Source organism: Taurulus bubalis (genome assembly GCF_910589615.1).
Source record: "Taurulus bubalis genome assembly, chromosome: 5".
Lineage (NCBI taxonomy): Eukaryota > Metazoa > Chordata > Actinopteri > Perciformes > Cottidae > Taurulus > Taurulus bubalis.
The window spans coordinates 4,621,053-4,644,866 of NC_136593.1; the positions used below are offsets into that span (position 1 = coordinate 4,621,053).

The following is a 23,814-nucleotide window of genomic DNA, read 5'->3' on the forward strand; positions in this document are numbered from 1 at the left end:
TGAGGTCATGAACCAACATCCAAGCTCAATATTTAGATTTAATTTATTTCGCAGGATTTATTTTATCCTGCATTATGTAACTAGTTTTTCATCTTTTAGGATAATCCCAGGTTGGGCCACTTTATTTGAAATACTGTAATAATGTATTTGTAGCTCTCTTCTTGCTTTACAACATACATGATTAGAATTCACAGAACTTGACAGAAGTTAAACCGCAGTGGTTATGAAAATATTTGTACTTCATAACAGTTTCCAGGACCAGAAAGGGTCAAGAAAACTCAATTTAACCCTGAAAGGTGTGCTTTATTCAGATGGTATGTGGAAGAACTGAAGCACACTGCAAACACGTTGCAACCGTTGCCTATAATGTGTGCCGGTGCAGTGAGAATATATAAAGATATTTTCAATAAAGATCAACTTATATTTGGGGTTTTATGTTGAATATGTGCAGATTTGTGTTTCGCTTTTACTTCAGGCAGAAAAAATCTAATTAAAGCCTTGGAGAACTGGACAGGAAGAAGGCTGGAAACGGCATAAATCTGATTCATGATTAATAATATTCTGCTGGATTCATTATTGTTTCAACTAGATTATATTTTGACCCTCTGGCTTTTAATACCCACTGAATATCTTTCTTTTCAGTATGTAATTTTCTTTCCTCTTTGTTCAACGTGTTATTTTAGTCAAACTGCAGATACATTTAGCATTTAAACTCTTTCATAAACATGAATCTGTGCTGCTAAACGCTATATTGTGTGTAGAGTTTTGGATTGCGTAAACACTTTGCAAAGGAGATTCATTTAAAAAATACAAAATAAACAGTACTGTGAGGTACACAAAGCTTCCGGCATGCAAAGTTAGTATTTTTGCAATGTAATAAAATCCCTTAAAACAAGGTAGTCAGAAATAAACATCTGTGCGAGACGAAAACTTTACTTTAGTTCCATAACATCAAGTAATGTGCTTGTGTTTTTTATTTATTTTCTTTCGATTACTTTTTTAATTGATTGCTGCTAGAAAACGCTAATTGTTGACAATGCTAGAACTATTGTTTGACGTGATCAGCTTAAGTAGCAAACAGACAAAAACTGTTCGTATGATTTCTTGCCCAAAAATATATTTTGTTTTTATTTGTGCATTTGTGCATTTTCCTTCCTATGTCCAGCAACATGAGCGATACGTGTCCCTGCAGTATTTAGGAAAAAATACTACTTATTGTTTGGGTTGATTTTGGCGCTCCCTGTGGACAGAAGTGGTAGTGCTTCTGATCCACCCATCCTCCCCGGCCTTCAACCTTTCGCAGACTTTTTTTTCGCCCTTTATACTTCCTGGTTCACAAACACCGTAAAAGTCGGATTGCAAGCCGCTACAACCTTCGGTGGTTGTCTACACTGTAGCAAGCTAGCGCTGCTGCTAGCTCCCCGCTGCTGCTAGCTCCCCGCTGCTGCTAGCTCCCCGCTGCTGCTGCTACTGGCTGCTGCTGCTGCTACTGCCCGCATCCCCTCTGCCCGAGTCGGGCGCCGAGCCGGGGCTGGTCCCGCTACCTTCGGTGGTTGTCGGGAGCTAGTGGAGAACTAGCGCAGAGCTAGCGGAGAACTACCAGAGAACTAGCAGCAGCGCTTAGCTTGCTACAGCTACCGAAGGTAGTAGCGGCTTGTAACTCGACTTTTACGGTACATGAATTAAACCCAAATTGATTACTTGTGTTATATAAGAATTATAGTGTGTTACTTTTCGTAGGTATAGCTTTATGAACAGTGCGTGAGAAGCCGGACGTGTTTAGCACCAGAACTTTAAGCGAGGGGCAAACGTCTAGAGCGATTATGAAATAACACACGTTTGATACGAACACGACGAGATGAGATATTTATCTTTGTCTGGGTAAAATGATCTGCTCTCTGAAGGATGTTACGTGTTTATGAAGAGACCAGAAGCTTGCAGATGTTTAGGGCCTTCTCCAGCGGTCAGTATGTAAAACTGTTAGAGCTTGTGTTTGAAATGAAAAAGTTTGATGCTGTTTTCAAAACTGTCACCATTCACAGTTCAGTTAAATGCTAAACTGTGTGCTGTTGTCAGTAAACAGTCGTGGACACGGAGGGTATTTGGTGCTTTGAAGGGTGACCGTCGCTTGTTTCGTGCTTTTTGACATGACGTTGTGGAATAGAACTACAAAACTGATCACTGAATTCCACGGGGAATACTGAACGATAGGAATCAGATTCTACCGTTTTAAATCAGAAGCGATGGTGTTAAGAGAGATATGTTTCTGCTGATAGAATTAAAGGCACTTCTGATTGAACTCCCTGTTGTCTGTCGTCTTTTTGGAGAGCGTTTCATCTGCAAATGTATATTTTCACCAACTCATTTTGAAAGTTCATCACATCCTCGTGAACTTTGCTTCAACAGTGAGAGGGTTATGCCAATATGTCTTGTGGACAGCCTCAGCTAAACTTTCTTTATTTCTACTCTGCCAACAGTGTTTTGTCAAAATATTCTGTTGCAATTATATATTTAAAGTATCTTAAACTTTTTATTGCAGGCATAAGTTGAATGCATGATTAAACATAAACATTAACACGGTTTGAGATTTTAAAGTTGTAGTAACAAGGAGTGTGTGTGTGTGTGTGTGTGTGTGTGTGTGTGTGTGTGTGTGTGTGTGTGTGTGTGTGTGTGTGTGTGTGTGAGAGGCATGGAATGTTAAGTATTCCTGTGTTTTTCTCTACCAGCGCCACTTAGTTGCGTCACCCAGCTGACTGTCTGACATCCGCCTCCTCAAGCATGAAAAAAGACCCAAAAGGATACCACTCTGGAAATCATGTGCAATTTTCTCTGTTCTTCTACGGACACACAGTTTAAAGTGGTTCAGGTCAGATTAGAGTTGATAGTATTGACCGTTAAGAGAAATAATTGCTATATAAAGGTTGATTCTTTGTTTTCAAAACTTACCTGAACTGGTCATCGTCCAACAGAGGCCTCTGGGCAGCTAAATACCTCCTGACAGTATCCTCCAGCTTTGGTATGGGTAGCCTAAACAATCATCATGTTAAGATAAAATAAGATAATTCTTTAATAGTCCAACAGTGATTTATTTTATGTGAAATGTCGCTAACTTTTATGCTGTTTGGCTTTTAAGTCTGTTTTCTCTGTTTTTTGTCCAAGAAATGTAAAGATCTCAATAGGATTCTCCTTGAGAAATTACATTTTAATTAAATGTAAATGCATGTTAATGAATGATAATACCACTGGCATACCTTTAAACCAGTGGCGGCCCGTCAGGGCCTGCTAAGCCTTCTCTGCTGGCCTAAACAGAATAACAAAGTTATAGCTATTTTATAATTGAAATCTTTTTCTTTTATAATTAAAAGTTATAGCTATTTTAAAATGTAATTGTTATTCCACAAATATACTACATGTATTATAATGATGTTTCCTTATTTGCTTATTTCATTGCACAGCTTCCTCTGTTGCTCTGCCTTCAGCCTGCAGCTTCCAGCCTGCTGCGCGACCGCTGAGGATCTGTTTAGAGCGCCCAATCAAATTTCATCTCCATTTCTCTGGTAGATTAGCTGCTTAAACTACATGGAGATGCCTGTGCCTAGTGGCAGTAGGTGGCGGTAATGCTCCTTTTGTTGGACGCCATCCGCATTAAAAAAGAAGAAGAAGAAGAAGCTAGAAGCTAGATCGAAGCTTGATGAAATAGACTTACTTTCGCACAAGGGTTACGGAGGGTTATGTGCATCTGGTGAGTTAACTGCTAGTTGTGTTACTATTTTTAACACCTGCAGTCGTATTTAATCATAAACAAGCCACAGCGCTGTTGTTGCTGCTGGTCGAGCCGGGACCAAGGTGCGCAGCTGCGCCAGAGTGTGTGCGTGTGCAGTGTCTTAGTGCCGCGGTTTTGTTGGATTGTTTTTGTAGGATATAGTGCTGCGGTTTTGTTGGATTGTTTTGTTATAACTAAATGTGACTGGTTGTTGATTTGGACAACATGCATTGTCCATTAATGGCAAAGCAACGGTGAGGTTGGAGGCTTGCTCCACGGAGTGTCCGCTGTTTGCGCACCAAGCCCCCAGCGCCTCATTTTCAAAAAAGCAAACCTTAATTATCTCCGCAACCACATGGTTGTTTAACTTCATTTAAATTGCTACAATACCGTAACCCTTGTGAGAAGAGACCTCTGGTTTAAACAAATCAAAGTAACTGTTAATAAAGCGCCTTTTCTTCTCGTCAAAGTGGTTAGAATAGCTGAGTGAGTGTCTGCTGTCCACACATGACAGTCTGTATGAACGCACCGTGTAGTGGGTCGGTCTGACCCGGCCCTGATGTGGACTATACGGCACTGATTGGTCGAAAACGCACGGCCCGACACTGATACATATCGACAGCTGTGATATCAAATAGCTTTTGTGGCTCCAGACAAAAAAAAAATGGAAAAAAAAGGGGAAAATGGCTCTTTGGATAGGAAAGGTTGGGGACCCCTGTTCTAAACTAACGTGAGTGCTAGTTATGGACACGATAGGGTTATAGATATGCACTTTTAGTGTAATGTGAAACAAAATCCCTACTACCTGGGTAAACTCTTCTGGTGATGCATCAATGGTGTATCACTTTGGCTCCAATACTCTGTTGAAGACCCCTTTTTGCTGCTGTAGTTTTGCTTGGTGATGCCCAGAGCACTGGTTCTTAAATTAATTCCGGATTTCCTCAGAGAGGCAACACATCGCACTGAAAGCAGACGGGCCATGGTGCTGGGTTATTATCCACGACACAGCTGTCACTCGAGGTTGTGTTTATAATGCTAAGGTGTCCCCTCCGTTCCTTTCCTAGCCTCCTTCTCAGTCACGCCCACGGGAGATGCGAGTGGAGAAGGACGAGGAGAGAGGAGTTGAGGACACAGGTGTTTAACAAAAGAGACACCTTTTGCCTCGGAACGACGTCGGGGAAATATGATGTGTGATCACTGTCACGATTTACTAATAATTTAATTCACAAGGTGGCGTAATGTGCATTTTTTGCTTAATCAGATTCAATTAGGGCACCTTTTACAACTGGGTGAAGCAATGATGAAAGTTTAACATGTGATAAATGATGTTAGAGGCGTGATGGTGTTGCACGGAGGTGAGACTCTTTAGTTTGGGACCATGGTGCTTTGAATAGTGTTGTTTGCACACATTAACCAATACGGACACCTTTAAGGCTTTCAAGTCAATATTTGAGACTCCACTGAACAACACTGGCCCGGAGGCCTTTCTCATTTTCCAGTTTGTCAATCCTCACTTCCTTTCCTCACCTCCTCTCCTCGTGTCTCAGTCCAGATGCTGACTTCAAAACAATGTTTTTATCGATATGTAATTTTGCCTTTAGCAGCTGTTTGCACTTGTTAACATCAAGTACCAATTAAAGCGGTTGAATTGGATGCCACATGTTTGTGTGTCTCCTCTGCGAATCGCCACCTTAACGTGGTGGAGGAGTTTGAGTGGCTCAGTGATCCTTGGAGCTATATTGTCCGGGGCAACAGCCCCTGGTAGGGTCTACCAAGGCAAACTGGTCTTGGGGGAAAGCCCAGACTAAGAGCGGTTCAAACACCCCGATGACCCCGGCGAGCGTCTGGTGGCCGGGCTTTAGCCCATGGGGCCAGGTTGGGCTCAGCCCAAAGAAAGAGCATGGAGCAGCCACCCTGTGGACTCACCACTCGCAGGGAGAAGCATTGGGGTCGGGTGCTATGGAGACCGGGCGGCGGGCCAGACAGGAGGCCTGGGCAAGCCGATCGCCGGCAGCATAGACAAGCTCTAGGGACGTGGAACGTCACCTCGCTAGCGGGGAAAGCGCCAAAGCTGGTGCAGGAGGTGGAGCGGTACCAGCTATAGTTGGGCTCACCTCCACGCACAGCATGGGCTCTGGAACCAAGCTCCTGGAGAAGGGTTCGACTTTGTCCTTTTCTTGAGTTGCCCAGGGTGAGAGGCGCCGGGTGGGAGTGGGGATACTCACGAGCCCCCGGTGAGCGTCGCTGTGTTGGAGTTTTCTATTGCCGACGCGGCCGCTAGGAGCTGTGGTCGGAAGGTCATGGGTGCATGTTGTGGCGGCAACCCGAGAACCCGGTGGTGGATAAGAGGCTGATAATGGATGGATGGATGGTTTGAACTTGTGAAGGTGCTTTTTAAACGTCACACTGTATGTTTGAATTTGACTTTTGCTATGTTAGTATTGAACGCACTATTGGTTACTGCTTGAACTCAAAGAATGATATCATTATTAATGCAAGAATGTCGCAGTTTGTCGGCCTTTACTTTACTGTCACACAAAATACAAACCACAAAACCACTTTGCCATTTTAACTGTGACCATAATTGCCCCTCAGATGTGAAGACATTTTTAAGAGGAATGCAGCTTATTTTTCATAAAAGATATTAAATCCACAGGTCTCGGTTTATTTAAATATGACTTGTAGCACAGTTGATCACCTTCCTAATATTTTGTTATAGCGCTGTATTTTATAATCTCTGTCAGGTGAGATAACAGTGTTCATGACAATTTACATATTTAACGTCCAACGTGGCATATGTCATACATTGCAATTTAACAAACACACGTATGCATTGTGACCTTCATATATGTTATTGTGAAGCAGTATGAATATTTGATGTGTATATATATATATATATATATATATATATATATATATATGTATGTATATATATATTGAAGAGAATTTAATGATTTATATGTTGTACTGCCTTACTTTGACTAAAGTTTCATGTCCCACTTATACTAAAGAATGTGTCTCGAAAGCTACACGAAGCTGAGAAGCCACAACTGGTCAAGTTCGCAGTCGCTCTTGACCTTGGCTGAACAGATTAGATACAGACAGACTGTCTTTGCTGCTGATGTCAGCTAGATGTCTGAATTACAGACGGACTCAGCTCCCTTTTTCGCTACTAAGACTGAGACAAATATGGAAGTCAGATAAGGGGGAGTCTCACAGAAATGGGATAAATATCCATTGTTCTTAGAGAACGGGGCCCACTCTCATTCTGGGGGTGTGCTGGCTGTGTGCAGACTGTATGCAGAGCAGACCATCAGGGGAGCTGAGTCCAAGGCCTTGTAGGTATGCATTTCATGTATGTGTGTAATTGCTAAATAAATAACCTTAACTGTAATATAACCTGTTCTGTCAATTCTTGAACACTCGAGGAATATCCTGGCGAGGAGGATTCCTTTTCAATATACAGATAGAAGTGATATATATATATATATATATATATATATATATATATATATATATATATATATTTCCGGCTGTGTGAAGGACCAGAGAACGCATTAAAACTGGGCGGGCATGTAAAGGTAGAAAAAAATAAGGATTTTATTCACCCAATAATATTCACAAGTATTAGGATGGGGAAATGACATATAAGAATAAGTTTAACATAATTTCGTTAAGGTCTACAAAACGCATTGAACTTAGGACAAACAAGATAATGAGGGCTCCATGAAACGAGAGACACCCCCGATCCATCTTCCACTGCAGGATATATAGCTGTCGGTGAGCAGTGTTGGGGTAGTTACTCAGAAAAAGTAACTAGTTACAAGTTACTTCTGAAAATTGTAACTAGATTACTTTACTAGTTACTGCATTTGAAAAGTAACTTCACTACTAGTTACTTTACTTCTTTTTTTTAAGCAATGTCCAAATTAACCGTAAAGATACATGGACAAACATCATGGCCCTTTCATCACTTTATTTTCAATAAAGAGCATGTCTTAGCCTTTCCACATAGTGTATTGTAAACATGTAAAACAAAAAGGCACATAAAACTCAGCCATTAACTTGAACAAACATTAACCCTGTTCACACTGTCTGACCAAAGAAATATGCCTCACTTTAAAATCCACAACCAACAGGATACAAGAGGCTGTGTATGGTGGGGACATTCAGGTCAAACAGCATAACACATTGAAAACAGGCTTTTGGAAACATGAGACCCCACTAAACCAAATGGGGGCCGACTCTTAAGAACAAAACCAGCTTGTTATAGGAATCATTGTAGTGGTTAAAGAAAAATAGAAAAATTACAAGATAGAAAAATAGAAAAAAAAAATTTCCCATGAAATAGAAACAGAAATGCACTTAACCCAAAAAATAGAAACAGAAAATGCAATTAAATAAACAGAAAATTCACTTCATCTTTGCCTAAATAAACAGAACAATATTGCCCAGGCTGAAAAGCCTTTCCACAGTGTTGTAACTACATGATTTACTTTAATTGTGAAGAGCATGTAAACAGGAAGTGCTTTTACTTTGAAGGCAGAAAGCACAATGATACGTGCTTGTTGACTCTAACTAATGTTGATGTTACGTGTGGAAAATATATACATGTCTGGTGCAAGAGCGCGTTCTCGATGATTTAACAGTTGTAATACTGCAGTTCACCAGTAAAGTGATTCCGTTCATACCAGACGTGTCTTGTCCTCATTAGAAGCTCCACGTCATTACAGACAGGTGCACTTGATGGTATTGAGTGTTGTATTGCTTTGCAATATCCTTAATCCTAGGGAACCTGGAGAGAACCTCCCAGTTGGATCCGGGCACTCCGTCTCCGTCTCCTCCATTTCCCGCTTCCCTCCTTCAACGCACCAGCAGCTACGTCACTCAAATCACTCAGATGGAGTTCTGTGATAGGCTGTTCATGCAGGAAGTGTCGTGTGACTCGCGCGCCACTAAAAGAGAACTTTTCGGACTAGTACAAATGTCTTGAGTAACGTAGGAACGCGCGTTACTGAGGTCTCGTAAAGTAGTGTAGTTACCAATATTTAGAGTGTACTGCGTTACTTTACTTCGTTACCTATAAAAGTAATTACGGTACTGTAATCCGTTACTTTATAACTCGTTGTCCCCAACACTGTCGGTGAGTCCATGGTTAATTGAAGGGGAGACCTCTCCTTAGTGGTGTAGATGTACTGGCTGTCCAGGACACCCCTCTGGCTGTGTAAGCGTGGAACAGTCCAATTCCCCAGGACAGTTTATTTAGCCAGGTGTGCTGCAGCAGCAGCTCCAGTCTTTCTGAAGGATCGGTGGCTGTAGGTAACTGACAGACAACTGTTAGCACTTATATTGCCTCAACATATCTTTCTTGTGTGCACTCAATAAAGATATGAAGAGGATAAACGAGTGTCTTTAATTCCTTTAAAAAAGTGTTGCCTGATGAGACCCAGAAAACATCACCTTCACTTGTACCTGTCGCTGTTACGGCTGGTTCGTTCCAAGTTATTTGTCTTTGTGCGGAGGCTCCAGGTAAGCAAATGAGTTCTCCTCTCTTAGAAGGACCTTGTCAACTTCTGACCATAAAAGTCAAACATCCTGTGATTTGTAAGGTCACAGTCCTGTCTAAATAATCATTTTTCGAACAGAAAGGAACTGAGGGGACACCTTAGCATTGGTTTTTACGTGGATAATAACCCAGCACCATGGCCAGTCTGCTTCCAGTGCGATGTGTTGCGTCTCAGAGGAAATCCAGAATTAATTTAAGAACTGCTCTGGGCATCACCAAGCAAAACTACAGCAGCAAAAAGGGGTCGCCATTGATGCATCACCAGAAGAGTTTACCCAGGTAAGGATTTTGTTTCACATTACACTAAAAGTGCATATCTATTAATGGGCCAATAAAACAAGCATCTCATGTCCATAACTACACTCTAGTTTGTTTTGGTCCAATAGAAACTCTGATGTGATTGTGACACGCAGCAATAAGTTAATTATCCTTAAGTTGAGGCAATAACTATAAGTAAACTTTAGTCAAATGTAAATATCTGTCTTGCTACTATGATTGTTTAGGCTACCCATACCAAAGCTGGAGGATACTGTCAGGAGGTATTTAGCTGCCCAGAGGCCTCTGTTGGACGGTGACCAGTTCAGGTAAGTTTTGAAAAGAATCAACCTTTTTATAAAGCAATTATTTCCCTTAACCGTTAATATTATCAACTCTAATCTGACCTGAACCACTTTAAACTGTCTGTCCGTAGAAGAACAGAGAAAATTGCACATGCTTTCCAGAGCGGTGTGGGGAAACGGCTGCAAGAGGAACTGGTAGCTCAGGACAAAAACAATACACACACAAGCTATGTCTCAGGTGAGTCTGACGCTTGACCCTTAATTTGAGCATCTTTAATCAATCACTAATGAATCAGTTTGATTTATAAAGCACATTTCCCAGACAAGAGGTCACAAAGTGCTGTACAGTTTAAAAAAACATGGTATGTTATGATGTTGGTTTGTTTGGTGTCCTGTCTTATTGTGAAGTCCTTGTCTTGTGTGTCCTCTGTGTTCCTGCACTTCCTCCCCTGTGATTGTCCGTGATTGATTGCCTGTCTGCCCTGTTCCCTGATTGTGCATTCCTTTCCCCTGTGCTGCCCTCATTGTTTCCACCTGTTCCTCGTTACCTTCCTCTTGTATTTAAACACTGTTTGTCACCTGTTCCCTTGTCGGTTTGTTCCCGTCAGTTTTCCCCGTCAAATGTCCCGTAAGTCTCCTGTCTTGATGCCTGTGTGTTTTCTGGTCATTCCCCATCCCTGTTTTTACTCCGTTTTGTTCCCTGTTTTTCGCTGCTTGTTTTGGATTTGTTCATCGGCCTGTTTTAAGCCTGACCGAGTTCTGTTTTGGACAATAAATTTACTTTCAACTGTTGCAATGGCATTTGGGTCCTCTCCTTACCCCACACCTGACACAGTAAAAACACATTAAAAGATCTCTCTCTCTCTCAGAACCATGGTTGAACTGGTTTCTTTCTATTCGCTACTCTACAATGCTCACCAACCCCTTCATGGTCTTCAATCCTGACCCGAAGACGGAGTACAATGACCAGCTTGTGCGGGCGACCAATATGGTGTGTTCAGCGGTGCGTTTCATGAAAACCCTGCAAGCCGGATTACAGGAGCCAGGGGTTTCCCACCTCAACCTGACAAAGAGTGACACGGACGACTTCCAAAGGGTCGCCCGCTGGGCCCCGTCTTTCCTGTCTCGCCCCCTGGACATGTCCCCGTTCTTTCGCCTCTTCAACTCAACTCGGATCCCCAAGAGGAGGGTGGATGAGCTCTTCACCGATGAGAAAGCGCGACATCTCCTCGTGATGAGGAAAGGCAACATGTATGTGTTTGACATTGTAGACAGGGATGGGAATTCGGTGACACCTGCAGAGGTCCAGTCCCACTTGAAGTACATTTTGTCCGATCCGACTCCAGCTGCCGCCTTTCCTCTCGGGGTCCTGACCAGTGAGAACAGGGACGTGTGGGCCGGGCTGAGGGACAAGCTGATAGCTGCTGGAAACGCAGAGGATTTGCAGATTGTTGACGGTGCTCTTTTCTGTCTCAGTCTGGACGATGACATCATGAGGGACCGAATCCACCTCTCCCACAACATGATGCACGGCGACGGATGCAACCGGTGGTTTGACAAGTCTATAACTATCATTCTGACCAAAGACGGACAGGCAAGCATCAGTCATGAGCACTCCTGGGGAGACGGCTTAGCTGTGCTTGTCTTTCAGAATGAGATCTTCGAAGAAACAACGGAGCGGCCGCTGGTACACCCGGGCTCCGCTGCTGCTGCTGCTGTGGATTCAGCCTCTGCTGTGCGCAGACTGCAGTTCAACCTGGACAGCGAGCTGGAGAACGGCATCAAAAAAGCCAAGGAGAACTTTGACTCGCTCGTGTCGACACTCACCATTGATGCCATGGAGTTCAAGAAAGGTGGCAAGGCACTGTTGAAGAAGAGCAAGTTGAGTCCAGATGCTGTGGCCCAGCTGGCTTTTCAAATGGGTTTCCTGAGGCAGTATGGACAGACGGCAGTCGCATGCGAGACCTGCAGCACTGCAGCGTTCAGGCACGGCCGCACTGACTCCATCTGGTCAGTCACCCTGCAGACGCAACGGTGTTCACACGCCTTTGTTTTCCAGCCAGGACGACACAGTGTGGAGCAACTACAGGCCATGCTGAGTGAATGCTCGACTCGTCATCGGCAGCTCATCAAAGAAGTCATTATGGGTGCGTGTAAAGCATTTACATGGATTATAATTTGGTGGTGGGCAGTCGGGGCCTTCTAAGCCTTTACTGCTGGCCTAAACAGAAGTGCAAAGTTATAGCTATTTTATAATTTAATTGTTTTTCACAAATACACTACATGTGCATGCGCAGGTAGGAAATGCACGGCCCGCCACTGCAATTTGTGGTATTTGAAATATACAAAGAAGACTTGCAGACATAGTTTTTGAGTCTGCAAAAATGCCATGGATGATGTTTTTTATTTTTTTTACTTGCAGTCTTCACACTGACACTGTAAGAGATTCCTTCACTATTGGTAATTTTATAAAACAGGAAATAACATCTAGACTTAGTAACTTTTAATAATTTCTGCTAAAATGATGAGTAGGTTGCATCCATTTGTGAAGAAAAGTGATCTCAAACCACACACACTTTGGTCTTCTATACTTCACTTTTATTTCTCTCACTAGGACAAGGGTTTGACAGTCACCTGCTTGCCCTGGAATACCTGGCTCATTCAGAGGGCGAGGCTGTGCACGGCCTGTTCACAGACCCAGCTCACACTGCCATCATCCTCGACTCCAGCACCCTCACCAGTCCAGCTATGGACTTTGCTGGCTTTGCCCCGAACACGCACGATGGGTTTGGTCTTACCTACAGCATCTTTGACGACTGGATCGGCTGCACTGCGTCCAGCTACCCGACTCGAAACGTCCATGAGTTCCTGCAGTGTGTCCACAAGTCCTTGGAGGATATTTTCACTGTCCTGGAAGGAAAGACACTCGGCTAAGAAATAAGTGTTTGGTTTTATGAAACAGTGGCGAGTGATTAACTTCTCTGGGCAACTATGCAGGAAGTGAGATGAATGACGATGATGAATCTACCAAAAAATAAACATGAACACATACAGCTAAAATACTGGAAAATATTTTTTGCTCTCCACTTCAACAGATTCAATCCTCTGGCCTTTGCAATACGCTCTTCAGACTGCAGCGCACTGTAGCCCGAGAATAAGTGCTGGCTCAGTTTTCTGTTTTAGGGTTACATTATACAGTGTCATGTTACTTATCCAGCAGGGCTTTTTTAAGCTTCTGTGCCTTATCGAAATGTGATTTTTAACAGCACATCGCTTTTCACTGTAATAGTTACCGTCTCTGGAGACTCATTACACGTGAAGTTCATTGTCCATAGACTGCAACAGTAGTGGTAATATGGATTACCGGACGGAGAGAAGATTGCCGCTACAAACTTCTATATAAATTACTATCAGTCATTTACCGCTTTCTTTGTGTTTGAATGCATCTTGAAATACAAATCAATATAATACAATTTGCTCCATTATTCCATAAAGGTTCATGTTGTTAAATACCACGCCCCATCAAGAAGAGCTGCCCGGTGAGACATCTCCATCAAGTTGGACATTGATGCGACGTTTTCGACCTTTGCATGAGGACGTTCTCTCTAACTGCATCTTGTATTTTTATAGTCTGTCAGGTGAGATAACAGTGTTCATGACAACGAACTTACATATTTACTTTTAATTTAACAATAAGTGCTTCAAATCAACTGCTTCAATTGGTTAACAAGTGCAAACAGCTGCTAAAGGCAAAATTACACATCGATAAGAACATTGTTTTGAAGTCAGCATCTGGACTGAGACACGAGGAGAGGAGGTGAGGAAAGGAAGTGAGGATAGACAAACTGGAAAATGAGACAGGCTTCCAGGCCAGTGTTATTCAGTGGAGTCTCAAATATTGACTTGAAAGCCTTAAAGGTGTCCGTATTGGTTAATGTGTGCAAACAACACTATTCAAAGCACCATGGCCCCAAACTAAAGAGTCTCACCTCCGTGCAACACCATCACGCCTCTAACATCATTTATCACATGTTAAACTTTCATCATTGCTTCACCCAGTTGTAAAAGGTGCCCTAATTGAATCTGATTAAACAAAAAATGTATGTCTTGGACACTCGGGTGAAGAGAGGAGCAGAGCTGTCAACTGATCACCATCAGGTGGGGACAAAATGCCTGCCCCAAACGAAGGAGTTCAAGTATCTCGGGGTCTTGGAGGAGCAGGAGATCGACAGGCGGATCGGTGCGGCTGCAGCAGTAAAACAGGCGCTAAAACGGGCGAGAGACTTGGGATGCACCCTGAGAGACTTGGGATGCACCCTGAGAGACTTGGGATGCACTAAGACAGCGGTTCCCAAACTTTTTAGGCCACGCACCCCCTTCTACATTCCGACCGGGTTCACGCACCCCAAATCCCCCACACCTTAAAAAAAACAACGCAACAGAGCCTATTTACAGCCGCATAAAATCGGACCAATGCGAGAACTGTTTGCTCGCGCGTGGCGTTTGTTACAAGATTTAGTCCGCTGTATACATTTCAGTTACACAAGGCGTCACTTTTAAAGAGCAATAAGGATGGCGAGGGCACACACACAGGCTCAGAGGCAGATTGCATTTCACATTTATTTACTTAAACACAGTAAGCCACGTAAAGAACAAAGAGTGGCACATGCATAGGCTCAGAAACGGATATAAATAATAAAAAAAGGAGGCTCCAGGGGTGCGCGCACCACACTTTGGGAATCCCTGGTGTCGACCCAACACATGAATGAGACTGCAATTGCTTTTGGCTGTTTTGTAACTCTTCCAATTTTGATCTAAAAAATGTAAGGGGCTTCTGACTTGCACTGGCACGCTTGGTGTTCAGGTGGCGGCGCAAATAAGAGTCTTCAGACAGCTGTTAGCCAGAACCTCACTGCACAACACGCACTGTGGGTTCGGGCAATCTGCATTGCCAATCCAAGTGAAGCCCAGACCCAGAGAATTGTCATCATATTTCCTCTTTTTTTTCCCAGTCTGATGCTCACTCTCGTCTCCTCTTTCTCCGACTCCCGTTGATTTCTTCTCCCGGTCTCTCCCCAACGCACCTCTCCGTTTCTCTCCCTCCGGTTCCTCCCTCTCTCTCTGTCCCTCTCCTCTTTTATTACTGATAGCTTCAGATGTCCCACCTGACAGCTTCCCCGATTTCAGCCAGTTTAACATATTTTCATGGATGTTGCTGAATGAATGAAATGACTTGAGGTGCACAAGCTAGGCTAGCTAGTGTGTAGTAAAAGACAGTCTGGCGGCGGACCGGAAGTGCATCTATTTATTAAAATGTACGTTTTTAATATTAAATTTAAATCTTACAAAGGGAATTTTTATAATTAAAAAATCCTACTTAATTTGTTTTTAATTATGTTTAATATTAATTATTACACCATTAGACCACCATTACATGTTTCCTCTCGCGCACCCCCTAGAGGCAGCTCGCGCACCCCATCCCTGCACTAAGAGACTTGGGACGCACCCTCACACACGCCGTCGTGATATTTCTGTCAGCACCTGAACGCATCGCGCTCCTCGTTGCTCTTTCCCTTTAAGTGCAGATGAAAGGCTGTTGCGTAATTTGGGTGAAAGAGGAGGAGGAAGAGGAGGAGGAGGAGGACGGCGACGACGACTGAATGGAGGAAAGCTCGCGGTGACACATCGAAGAGGAGCTCCGACAGGTACAGTCTTACTTCTGGGCAGGGGATTATATAACTATGTTATAATGGAAATGAGCATGTCTCCACTGCGGCGCCAAACTGTGTTCTTCAGTCAGAATGTTAATAATAGAACCGGCAGTGTTCATGTTCGCGTTTCAGATGCGATGCTTTCATAGGACACTGGAAGAGTCATTACCAGGACACATGTGCGTCTGAATAATGTAATATTTGTTTTAATATCTGCTGACTCACAAAGCTTAGTTAAGCCTTTCTTTCTACCGGAGCTCCTTCAGTATAAAATGACATCTTACTTATGAAACTAACAGGAAACCAGCGGTGATCTGGTGAATTTGAAGTTCCATTTTTTTTACACAACTGTCAACTCGCGTTGATTACAAAACCAATAGATTTTGATGTAACCTTTTATGTAACTTTTTTTTTTTTTTTTACAAAACAAGAGCAACTCAAGGTCCACTTTCTTCCCGGAACTTTCAACCTTGTCACAGTGTATTCATCGGTGGTTTGAGTTCCTTTGTCTGTGTTGGATCAAAGAATCCAAGTTCAGGTTTGACTTCTATAAAAAAAAATCTAATATAGCAATTTATGGCAAAACCTTCCCACCACAAGGTGCTTACATAAATGTGTATTCTTTTTTTTAACATGTAAGTAAGAGTTTATTTATAATACCAACATTTAGAAAAAATAAAAAGTTAATTTAAAGCAAGCCATCATTTCACAAAAACCTTTTATCAAAAAGTAGCCTCCTCATCAGGATGTTTTCTCAGACTTGACAGACTTCCTCCGGATCAGATCGGACATCTAAGTCACTTTGCGTTTTCTGGCATTTTTTGTCTTTTGTGTGTAATTAACACAGCATTACACACTCCCCCGGGGGTCTAGTGATGTTTTATAAAGAAAGAAGAAAGTCGCTGTATTTCAGAGGTCGCGGTTGACGTGAAGGTCAAACAAACACAGGACTTTCACCCAGGAGACCGCTGCTTAGTTCTGTGTGAATGCGTGTGTCAACAGTTGACTAATTACATTGACTTAACGTAATTTCTTCCTCAACCAAACTAAGTAGTTTTGTTTCCATGTGATACAGACGTGCAGCTGTTTGTAGCGAGTAGCGAATGACTGTTAAACCCTTTTAAGTCTGACTAATTTTGAGATTATCAGGGCCCCTGGGTGTGTTGGGCGCTAGCAGTTTCCCTCTGCTTCCAGTCTGTGTGCTAAGCTAGGCTAAGAACAAACCACAATGCTATTTCACGGAGATGAACATTATATTCACCAAGTGTCTAAATGGTCCTGTCATGTTTTTTTTATCTGACACATCAATGTTCAGCGGGAGCCCCGACTCAAAAGCGATGAATCGCTTACTGGTTTTACTGGACTCTCATCTTACTGGTCTGACGTGTCAGTAGCAGAAGAGGCTGATGGGACGCAGGGTCAGCGAGTCAGAAGCTGAGCTCAGAGCAAATGACGACGTACGTCTGTGTGTTTTTATTTTGAAAGGCGTGTGCAACGATGGAGCTGATACTGCTATCGGGAGGTATTCTGCTTCTTCCGGTCTTCGCCTTCGTCGCCTCCTTCCTGTTCTGGCCTGGAGTTCTCCTTAAAGCCTACAACTGGTAAACACACTCATGTTAGACATTCCTGGTAATTGGTTAGTTAACTTGTGGATTCCAGAGAGATTGTGATTTTTTGTGTTCTTGAAATACGTCCTATGAAAATGTTCTGACAGCTTCGACTTCATGAGCTGTGACACTCGTTCGTTTCTTTAAAAAAATAACGGAGTGCATTGCAGTTAGTAATCTGTAGTAATCCGTCCCTAAAGATGGAGAAATCATGCTGACGTTATTTTCCCTTCGCCAACATGTTAGATTCTTTATTACATAAACTTTATAAAATACCCATAAGTTCCCATATAAATGAATGGTATTCACCCAAAGCATGAACAAAAAATGTAAAACGCTCTCTTCGTAATGTATGTTTAAAATGTTCTATTAAACAGACCATCAAAAGACAAATATAATGAACTTTTCCAATTATTATTTTGTTATGCCTCCGCGGTGGAGGCAGCTGAGGCCAGAAGCGAATTAATTAAAAGTTGGCACAAACATCGACTCGAGGTTGAACTGATAGATAGAATTTGCAGGTCAAACGTCAAGAATTGTAATGCTAATTGTGACATTTCACAGAAATGTATCATAAGATGAAATGATGAGGTAAAGACTGGAGACAATGCGCCTCCTTCACCAGCAGCAGAGTGACAGACGTACCTCAGACCCACAAACACATTACCTTGCTGTTGTAAACATATTTATCTCAGCATTGTGTATTTTTAATTCTTAAAATAATAATGATTTTGTGACAGAATGTTGTCTCTAATCAGCAGTGTGTAATGTCACTGTCTCTAAAATGTACTTTTATTGTGAAGGAGCCGGGCCTCTAGTGTGACCTGGCCGACTGGACTTTGTCTTAGCTGTAAAAAAAAAGAGAAGAAAATGACATGTTGGCTGCTAGCAAGGTTATTGTAGCCTTTATACACACACACACACACACACACACACACACACACATACACACACACACACACACACACCCTGTGCTGAGTCACAGTGATGTAAGAGTGGTTTTGTCTAATTTAAATAATAACAATATGACCGCTTTAAAAACTCTTTGTGTTCCTGTGGACTGAAGCAATTATATAATAATATATAACACAGTTAACTGAGATATATATATATATATATATATATATATATATATATATATATATATATATATATATATATATATATATATATATATATATATAATATTAGGAATAACATATAATACGATGAACAGAAAATTAGTAATGGATTCACACGGACGTCGAGCTCTTGCTGAGATCAACCTTTTGTCTACATTTGCCATCCACTGTTCTTGCATAAAAATAAAGAACATACAATAGTGTAAAGACGCTATAAAATATATATGTATATGTATATATATATAATGTACTGGCACGATAAAATTTGAAGGAAAGAAATATGAGAATCCGATGAAATATGTCTGTATTTAAAGTGGCATCAAAACAAGGAATGAGCAGAAAAGTGACATTTTTCTTGTGACATTGACAAGAAAGTCCTTCCTTCCCGCTGCTGTCAGGCTGCATAATAAGCTGAGCTCACAGTAGACCACAAACACTCATAACACTTTAATCCCTTTGGCCACTTTAATTACATTCATCTGGTGCAATATAAATACATTTAAGTACTTTTATATACTTTTTTTTTATTCCGGCTGTATATTTAATTTAATATTGCTACTGTATTCTTCTTTACTGTTTTTATTACTGTTGATTTATATTACTTGATTTTTTTACTTAGTGTGTGTCTCTTGTGTATTCCTGCTCTCAACAGGATGAACTCTTTCTAGATTGGAACCATCCTCCCGACCTTTCCTCTAGCGCCATTCTTAGGACAACCTTTACATTTTAAGACTCGTGAAATTTAAAAATGTATTGTTCATTTCAATCCCACAAACATACAAGAAAAAATAAAAAGTGTTCAATGACTAATTAACTAAAAGCAAACTGTAGTGGAGCCTTACGTGAAGCAGAATATAAAAAGTCAAAGATCTCCGTGTGCATAGTTATCTTCAGGTGCACCTATTGATTATGCAACAGCTGTACGCTGGCAGGACTTTAGACATTTCAACACGACATAGTTAGAAGACCCTTAGTAAGGAGTGGTCTCGCTGTAATCCTCCTCAGGTTCTGGCGTCTCAGGCTGGGTTTGGCGGTCCGCTACTCTCACAGCGGAAGCTACCGCTTCTGCTACTGCAGCCGCGGAACACCAGGGGGCGCCACGCCGACGCTGCTGCTGCTGCACGGCTTCTCCGCCACCAAGGACATGTGGCTGCCTCTCGTCAAGGTAGCGCCGCTCGTACATCCTTGTCCCTTTTTTATTGTGAAACACGGTTTATTTCAGTGAGTCTTCGGTGTGTTTTTTCATTCTCTCCTCCAGCACCTCCCCAAGAGCCAGCATGTGGTGTGTGTGGACATGCCGGGGCACGAGGGGACGACTCGCACCGGCGCCGAGGACTACAGCATTCAGGGGCAGGTCACCCGAATCCACCAGGTGTGTGTGTGTGTGTGTCAATATTTTTAGTTTTTTATGTTTTTTTATCCGATCTTCAGCAAGAGCCACGAAGGTTGCTCAGTGAAGCAAAAACAAAAAGTTCAATGGCAATTTTTCGGGGAACTTCCACAGATCTTCCACATTATGTATAGCCAGCGCGCTTAGCTTAGCTAACGTTTCCGTTAAACCCCGCCTCCCAGCTTTTGGCCCCGCCTCTTTCTCATTCACATGATTAGAGGTAATCATGCGGTTGTACTGGGACGTGTGTTGACTTCAAAACCAATTATCCGCTGAATTAAAGGCGTCTCTTTCCAAATGTAAATAACATAGAGGTCCGATGGCATCATATGACTGGCCCGTTAATTATAATTTCATCGTTTGGCCGCCGTGTAAGATCTGTTTCAAAGCCCGGCTTTCTTCCCGGGGGGCTTGGTGCAGACTCCTGATCGGCTACGACAGACCTGCTTCAACTTTGACTCCATTGCTCCTCGGCCTCCATCTTCCAACACTGAAGATTAACATCTTGAACATGTCCTATCTTGTTTGTTCAATCGGAACACAACCCAGTCTTAGTTGGAGTTATGTGCCGGAACAGTTTCTTGGTTCCACCATGTCTCCGCAGAACCCACAGAACCCAAACCCGCGCTCCTCTGACGCATCCCTCGCTTTAGCTGTCGACGAATAACAGCTCCCTCTTTGTCTCTCTCTCTGTGCAGTTTGTGCAGAGCGTCGGTCTGGACAAGCGGCCCTTCCACCTGGCGGGGACGTCGATGGGCGGGAACGTCGCTGGAGTGTACGCCGCCCGATACCCAGCTCAGCTGTCCGCCGTCACCTTGATCTGTCCGGCGGGTAAACGTCTGATTTTTCTGTTTCAGTTCTTCCCTCCAGGAGTCCAACCGGAGACTGTTTGAGGACGCAGAATAACATCTCCTCCTCCTCCAGGTCTGGTGTATCCAACAGAAACCGAGTTCATCCGTCGTCTGAGGGAGCTGGAGAAGACTCAGGAGGCAGAGTCCATCCCTCTGATCCCCTCCACTCCGCAGGAGCTGGAGGACATGTTGAAGCTCTGCTGCTACACGCCGCTCAACCTGCCGCGACAGGTAGAGAGCTGCGCTGCCGGGATTACAATCCAGATTAAGACACTTTCAGCCTCTTCCCTGTAGTGCTATTTATCAATCTAGACTGTTTTCATATCTACAAAACCACACCAAAACATTGTAGATTGATAAACGAGGAAAAAGATCTGTATTTTTTTTATATCAGGGTGAACTGTCCCTTTAAGACGTCACACAACAACAATCAAAATATCAGTGCAAATACTGTTAGTACACTGTGTGTGTGTGTGTGTGTGTGTGTTGCCAGGTCCTGCGTGGTCTCCTTGACAACAGGATCCCCAACAACGATTTCTACAAAGAAGGTCAGTCTGCTCACATCCATCACCGACGCCATGGTTACCGGCTGTCTTGATGGATTCATTGACAAACCGGGTCTCTCATTCAACAATCAATTGTTTTTTCATTCACTGATTTAATTCCAGTTTTTCTACTGTGCTGCGTTTTGAGTTGAAAACAATACTTTCATCTAGTTTTAAACATCTTTATGTGAAGACGAAGCGATTGTAATTAGTTTAAAAGAAACAGTTTTCTGTTGTGTTTTTGTGCTAGCTATATTATACATATTAGGGCAGTATTCCTTTTGTATGTAGCAATACACAATAGACAGAGCTTTAATATAAAAAATAAATAATATCTCTGTAAAGATATAGAGGAACGTCTACCTGAGCACAGAATGAAGTCGCTGTGTGTGTGTGTGTGTGTGTGTGTGTGTGTGTGTGTGTGTGTGTGTGTGTGTGTGTGTGTGTGTGTGTGTGTGTGTGTGTGTGTGTGTGTTTTGACATAGCAACAGGGTGTGCCGTGCTTTTAGTGCATGTTAGTGCACGTGACTGTGCCTCACTGGTTAGCTGTAATGGTGGTTACTCCATTACTCTCACCATAGTTTTGCACTGCTAGCGCTGTTAGCGCCGTTAGCTCGCGAGCAGCCGGCTCAGGCCTCGCCATGTTGAGAGCTGTTGAGAGTCAATCGAAATGCTCGAAAGCTCGTATATAGCAGCTTTAATAACTGTTGCTGCACATGCTTGTGAAATGCTCATTTGATTTATTGTGTGTGTGTTCAGTGTTCATGGAGATCGTCGGCGAGAAGTCTCGTCACTCGCTGCAAGAAAACTTGCATCTGATCACGACCCCCATGCTGGTCGTCTGGGGCAAGGAGGACCAGGTATAAATTAATAATCACATCGATGGTCATTTCAAAACTACATTTGTTCGAGGAAAGAGACGCTCCCTGAATAGATGTTCCTGAAAAAAAAAAGAAGATCTTTAGCAGATATAACATTTACCATGTTCACCCTCTTAACTTTGTGTGTTAGCATGCTAGCGCTTGTTAATGAGAACCGAGGATTGTTATTCCTTTTGCAAGTATTTGGTCACAAATCAAAGTATTGGACACTGATTATGGCACTAAATGGAAAATTAAAGAATCTCCAGAGTTATTACGGTTAATCCCGAGAAAAACATGAACGTCACCAAATTTCATGGTAATCCATCCAATATTTGTTGAGATATTTCTCTCATAACCACCAACGTGAACCTCATGGTGGCGCAAGAGGAAACGTTAGAGGATCAATGAAGTCACCAGGATGTATCCTCTGGGGAACATGAATGTCTCGACAAAATGTTTTAAAATGTAGATATGGACAGAGCGACATGAGCTTATCCATACAGCTATTAAAAAATGAATATGACGCGCCTGTAACGAACCCGTCTGCTCCTGCAGGTGGTGGACGTCTCCGGGGCGGCGGTGCTGGAGGCGGCGCTGCTAAACTGCCAGGTGGCAGTATTGGACAACTGCGGTCACTCTGTGGTGTTGGAGCGGCCCAGGAAAGCCGCCACGCTCATCGTGGACTTCCTGTCTGCACAGGAAGTCAGCTGTGAGAACACTAAGAAACTTTCCTGAAGGAAACCGTGAGACCCCCCCCCCCCTGAAGGCGAGGAGAACGGAGGTTATGATGAAGTGGTATCTATATTTGGTGACGATACTGTTTTATAGTTTGCTGTAAGGGTTTCTACATCTGTGAAAATTAAATTAACGCAGAAAAGTGGGACAGACGGTCAAATATTCCTGAAGTTTTTGGACACATGGCACCGCAAAGGAGGCTTGAGTCTCTGTTTTATTAGTTAATGTTGAATAAAAACATTCCACGGTGGGATTTTGCACATTTCTCTTTCAGATAAACTGTTTTTAAATATCCTGTTTCATGTGAATGACGATCGTTTGTGTGTGTAAATTCTCCTGCTGTGCACATTCAACCTCATAGAAAAATGCACTGTAGGTGAAAGATGTGTGTACGTGTGCAGACATTACTGAATCACCTCATTTGTCAAAGATGGTTTCTGGACTACGGAAATAAATCTTCTACAAAATAAAATAAATATTTTACTGACTGATTGGAAACATGTGCTCTGTTTTGTTTTCGCATGCAGTACACCAAGAGACCGCTGGGCTGCGACACGTCTTTACAGCTTTATCAAGAATGTCAAAGAGTAGATAATTCATGAAATGATGCTCCACTCTGCTTCACGAACTGCTCCACCTTATGATGGGTATTAATAAGCATTATAAAAGTAGCTTGATTGTTTTAGGTTAAAAAATGGTATTGCGTGTTTTCAAATTCTTTGGCTTAGTTGGGTTAATGAACCGTTTACTATGATATAGTTTTAATTTAATTGTCTATTAACTTGTGCAGAAACTCGGTTCAGAAATGTTTTGCTGACGGGAGGAAAAAGGAAAAAAATCAGCTATGACAAAAGTAAAACAAGCTTGTGCAAAGTCAAAATTCAAGATTTTAACCACATCTCATAATTATTTTTATAAGTATTTTTATTTTATATCATTGCTAACTTTTCATCTGTATCTCTCTAGAAATTGTCTGCCACGTTTTAGTTTTAAAATGAAAACTATCTTACAAAAACAATGTACTTCTATCTTTCTCTACCTGTTTCTGTCGTTCTGCTGATTGCGCAAGACCTGAAACCCCCTCAACCCATCTTCCCTTCGT

The 23,814-nt window shown here is 42.5% G+C and overlaps 2 protein-coding genes across 3 annotated transcripts; both read left to right on the top strand.

Moving 5' to 3' along the window:
- Nucleotides 1-8,995: 8,995 nt before the first annotated feature.
- Nucleotides 8,996-12,931, top strand: LOC306736097 (carnitine O-palmitoyltransferase 2, mitochondrial-like). 2 transcript variants are annotated; one of them, XM_079217690.1, is made up of 7 exons: nucleotides 8,996-9,082; nucleotides 9,194-9,292; nucleotides 9,409-9,608; nucleotides 9,833-9,913; nucleotides 10,021-10,127; nucleotides 10,759-12,036; nucleotides 12,504-12,931. In XM_079217690.1, exons 3-7 carry the CDS (start codon nucleotides 9,466-9,468, stop codon nucleotides 12,821-12,823), a joined length of 1,929 nt encoding a protein of 642 aa, XP_079073816.1. In that variant the 5' UTR covers nucleotides 8,996-9,082; nucleotides 9,194-9,292; nucleotides 9,409-9,465; the 3' UTR covers nucleotides 12,824-12,931. The 2 variants fall into 2 exon arrangements, with proteins under 2 accessions (XP_079073816.1, XP_079073817.1); XM_079217691.1 differs by lacking the exon at nucleotides 8,996-9,082 and having other exon boundaries at nucleotides 9,254-9,608.
- A 2,623-nt stretch (nucleotides 12,932-15,554) lies between these two features.
- LOC306737188 (monoacylglycerol lipase abhd6-A-like) lies at nucleotides 15,555-23,196 on the top strand. Its single transcript, XM_079218892.1, has 9 exons — nucleotides 15,555-15,594; nucleotides 17,086-17,201; nucleotides 19,334-19,493; nucleotides 19,587-19,700; nucleotides 20,417-20,549; nucleotides 20,643-20,800; nucleotides 21,063-21,117; nucleotides 21,874-21,974; nucleotides 22,533-23,196. The coding sequence occupies exons 2-9, from the start codon at nucleotides 17,098-17,100 to the stop codon at nucleotides 22,710-22,712; spliced, it is 1,005 nt and encodes a 334-aa protein (XP_079075018.1). The 5' UTR covers nucleotides 15,555-15,594; nucleotides 17,086-17,097; the 3' UTR covers nucleotides 22,713-23,196.
- The last annotated feature ends 618 nt before the right edge of the window (nucleotides 23,197-23,814 follow it).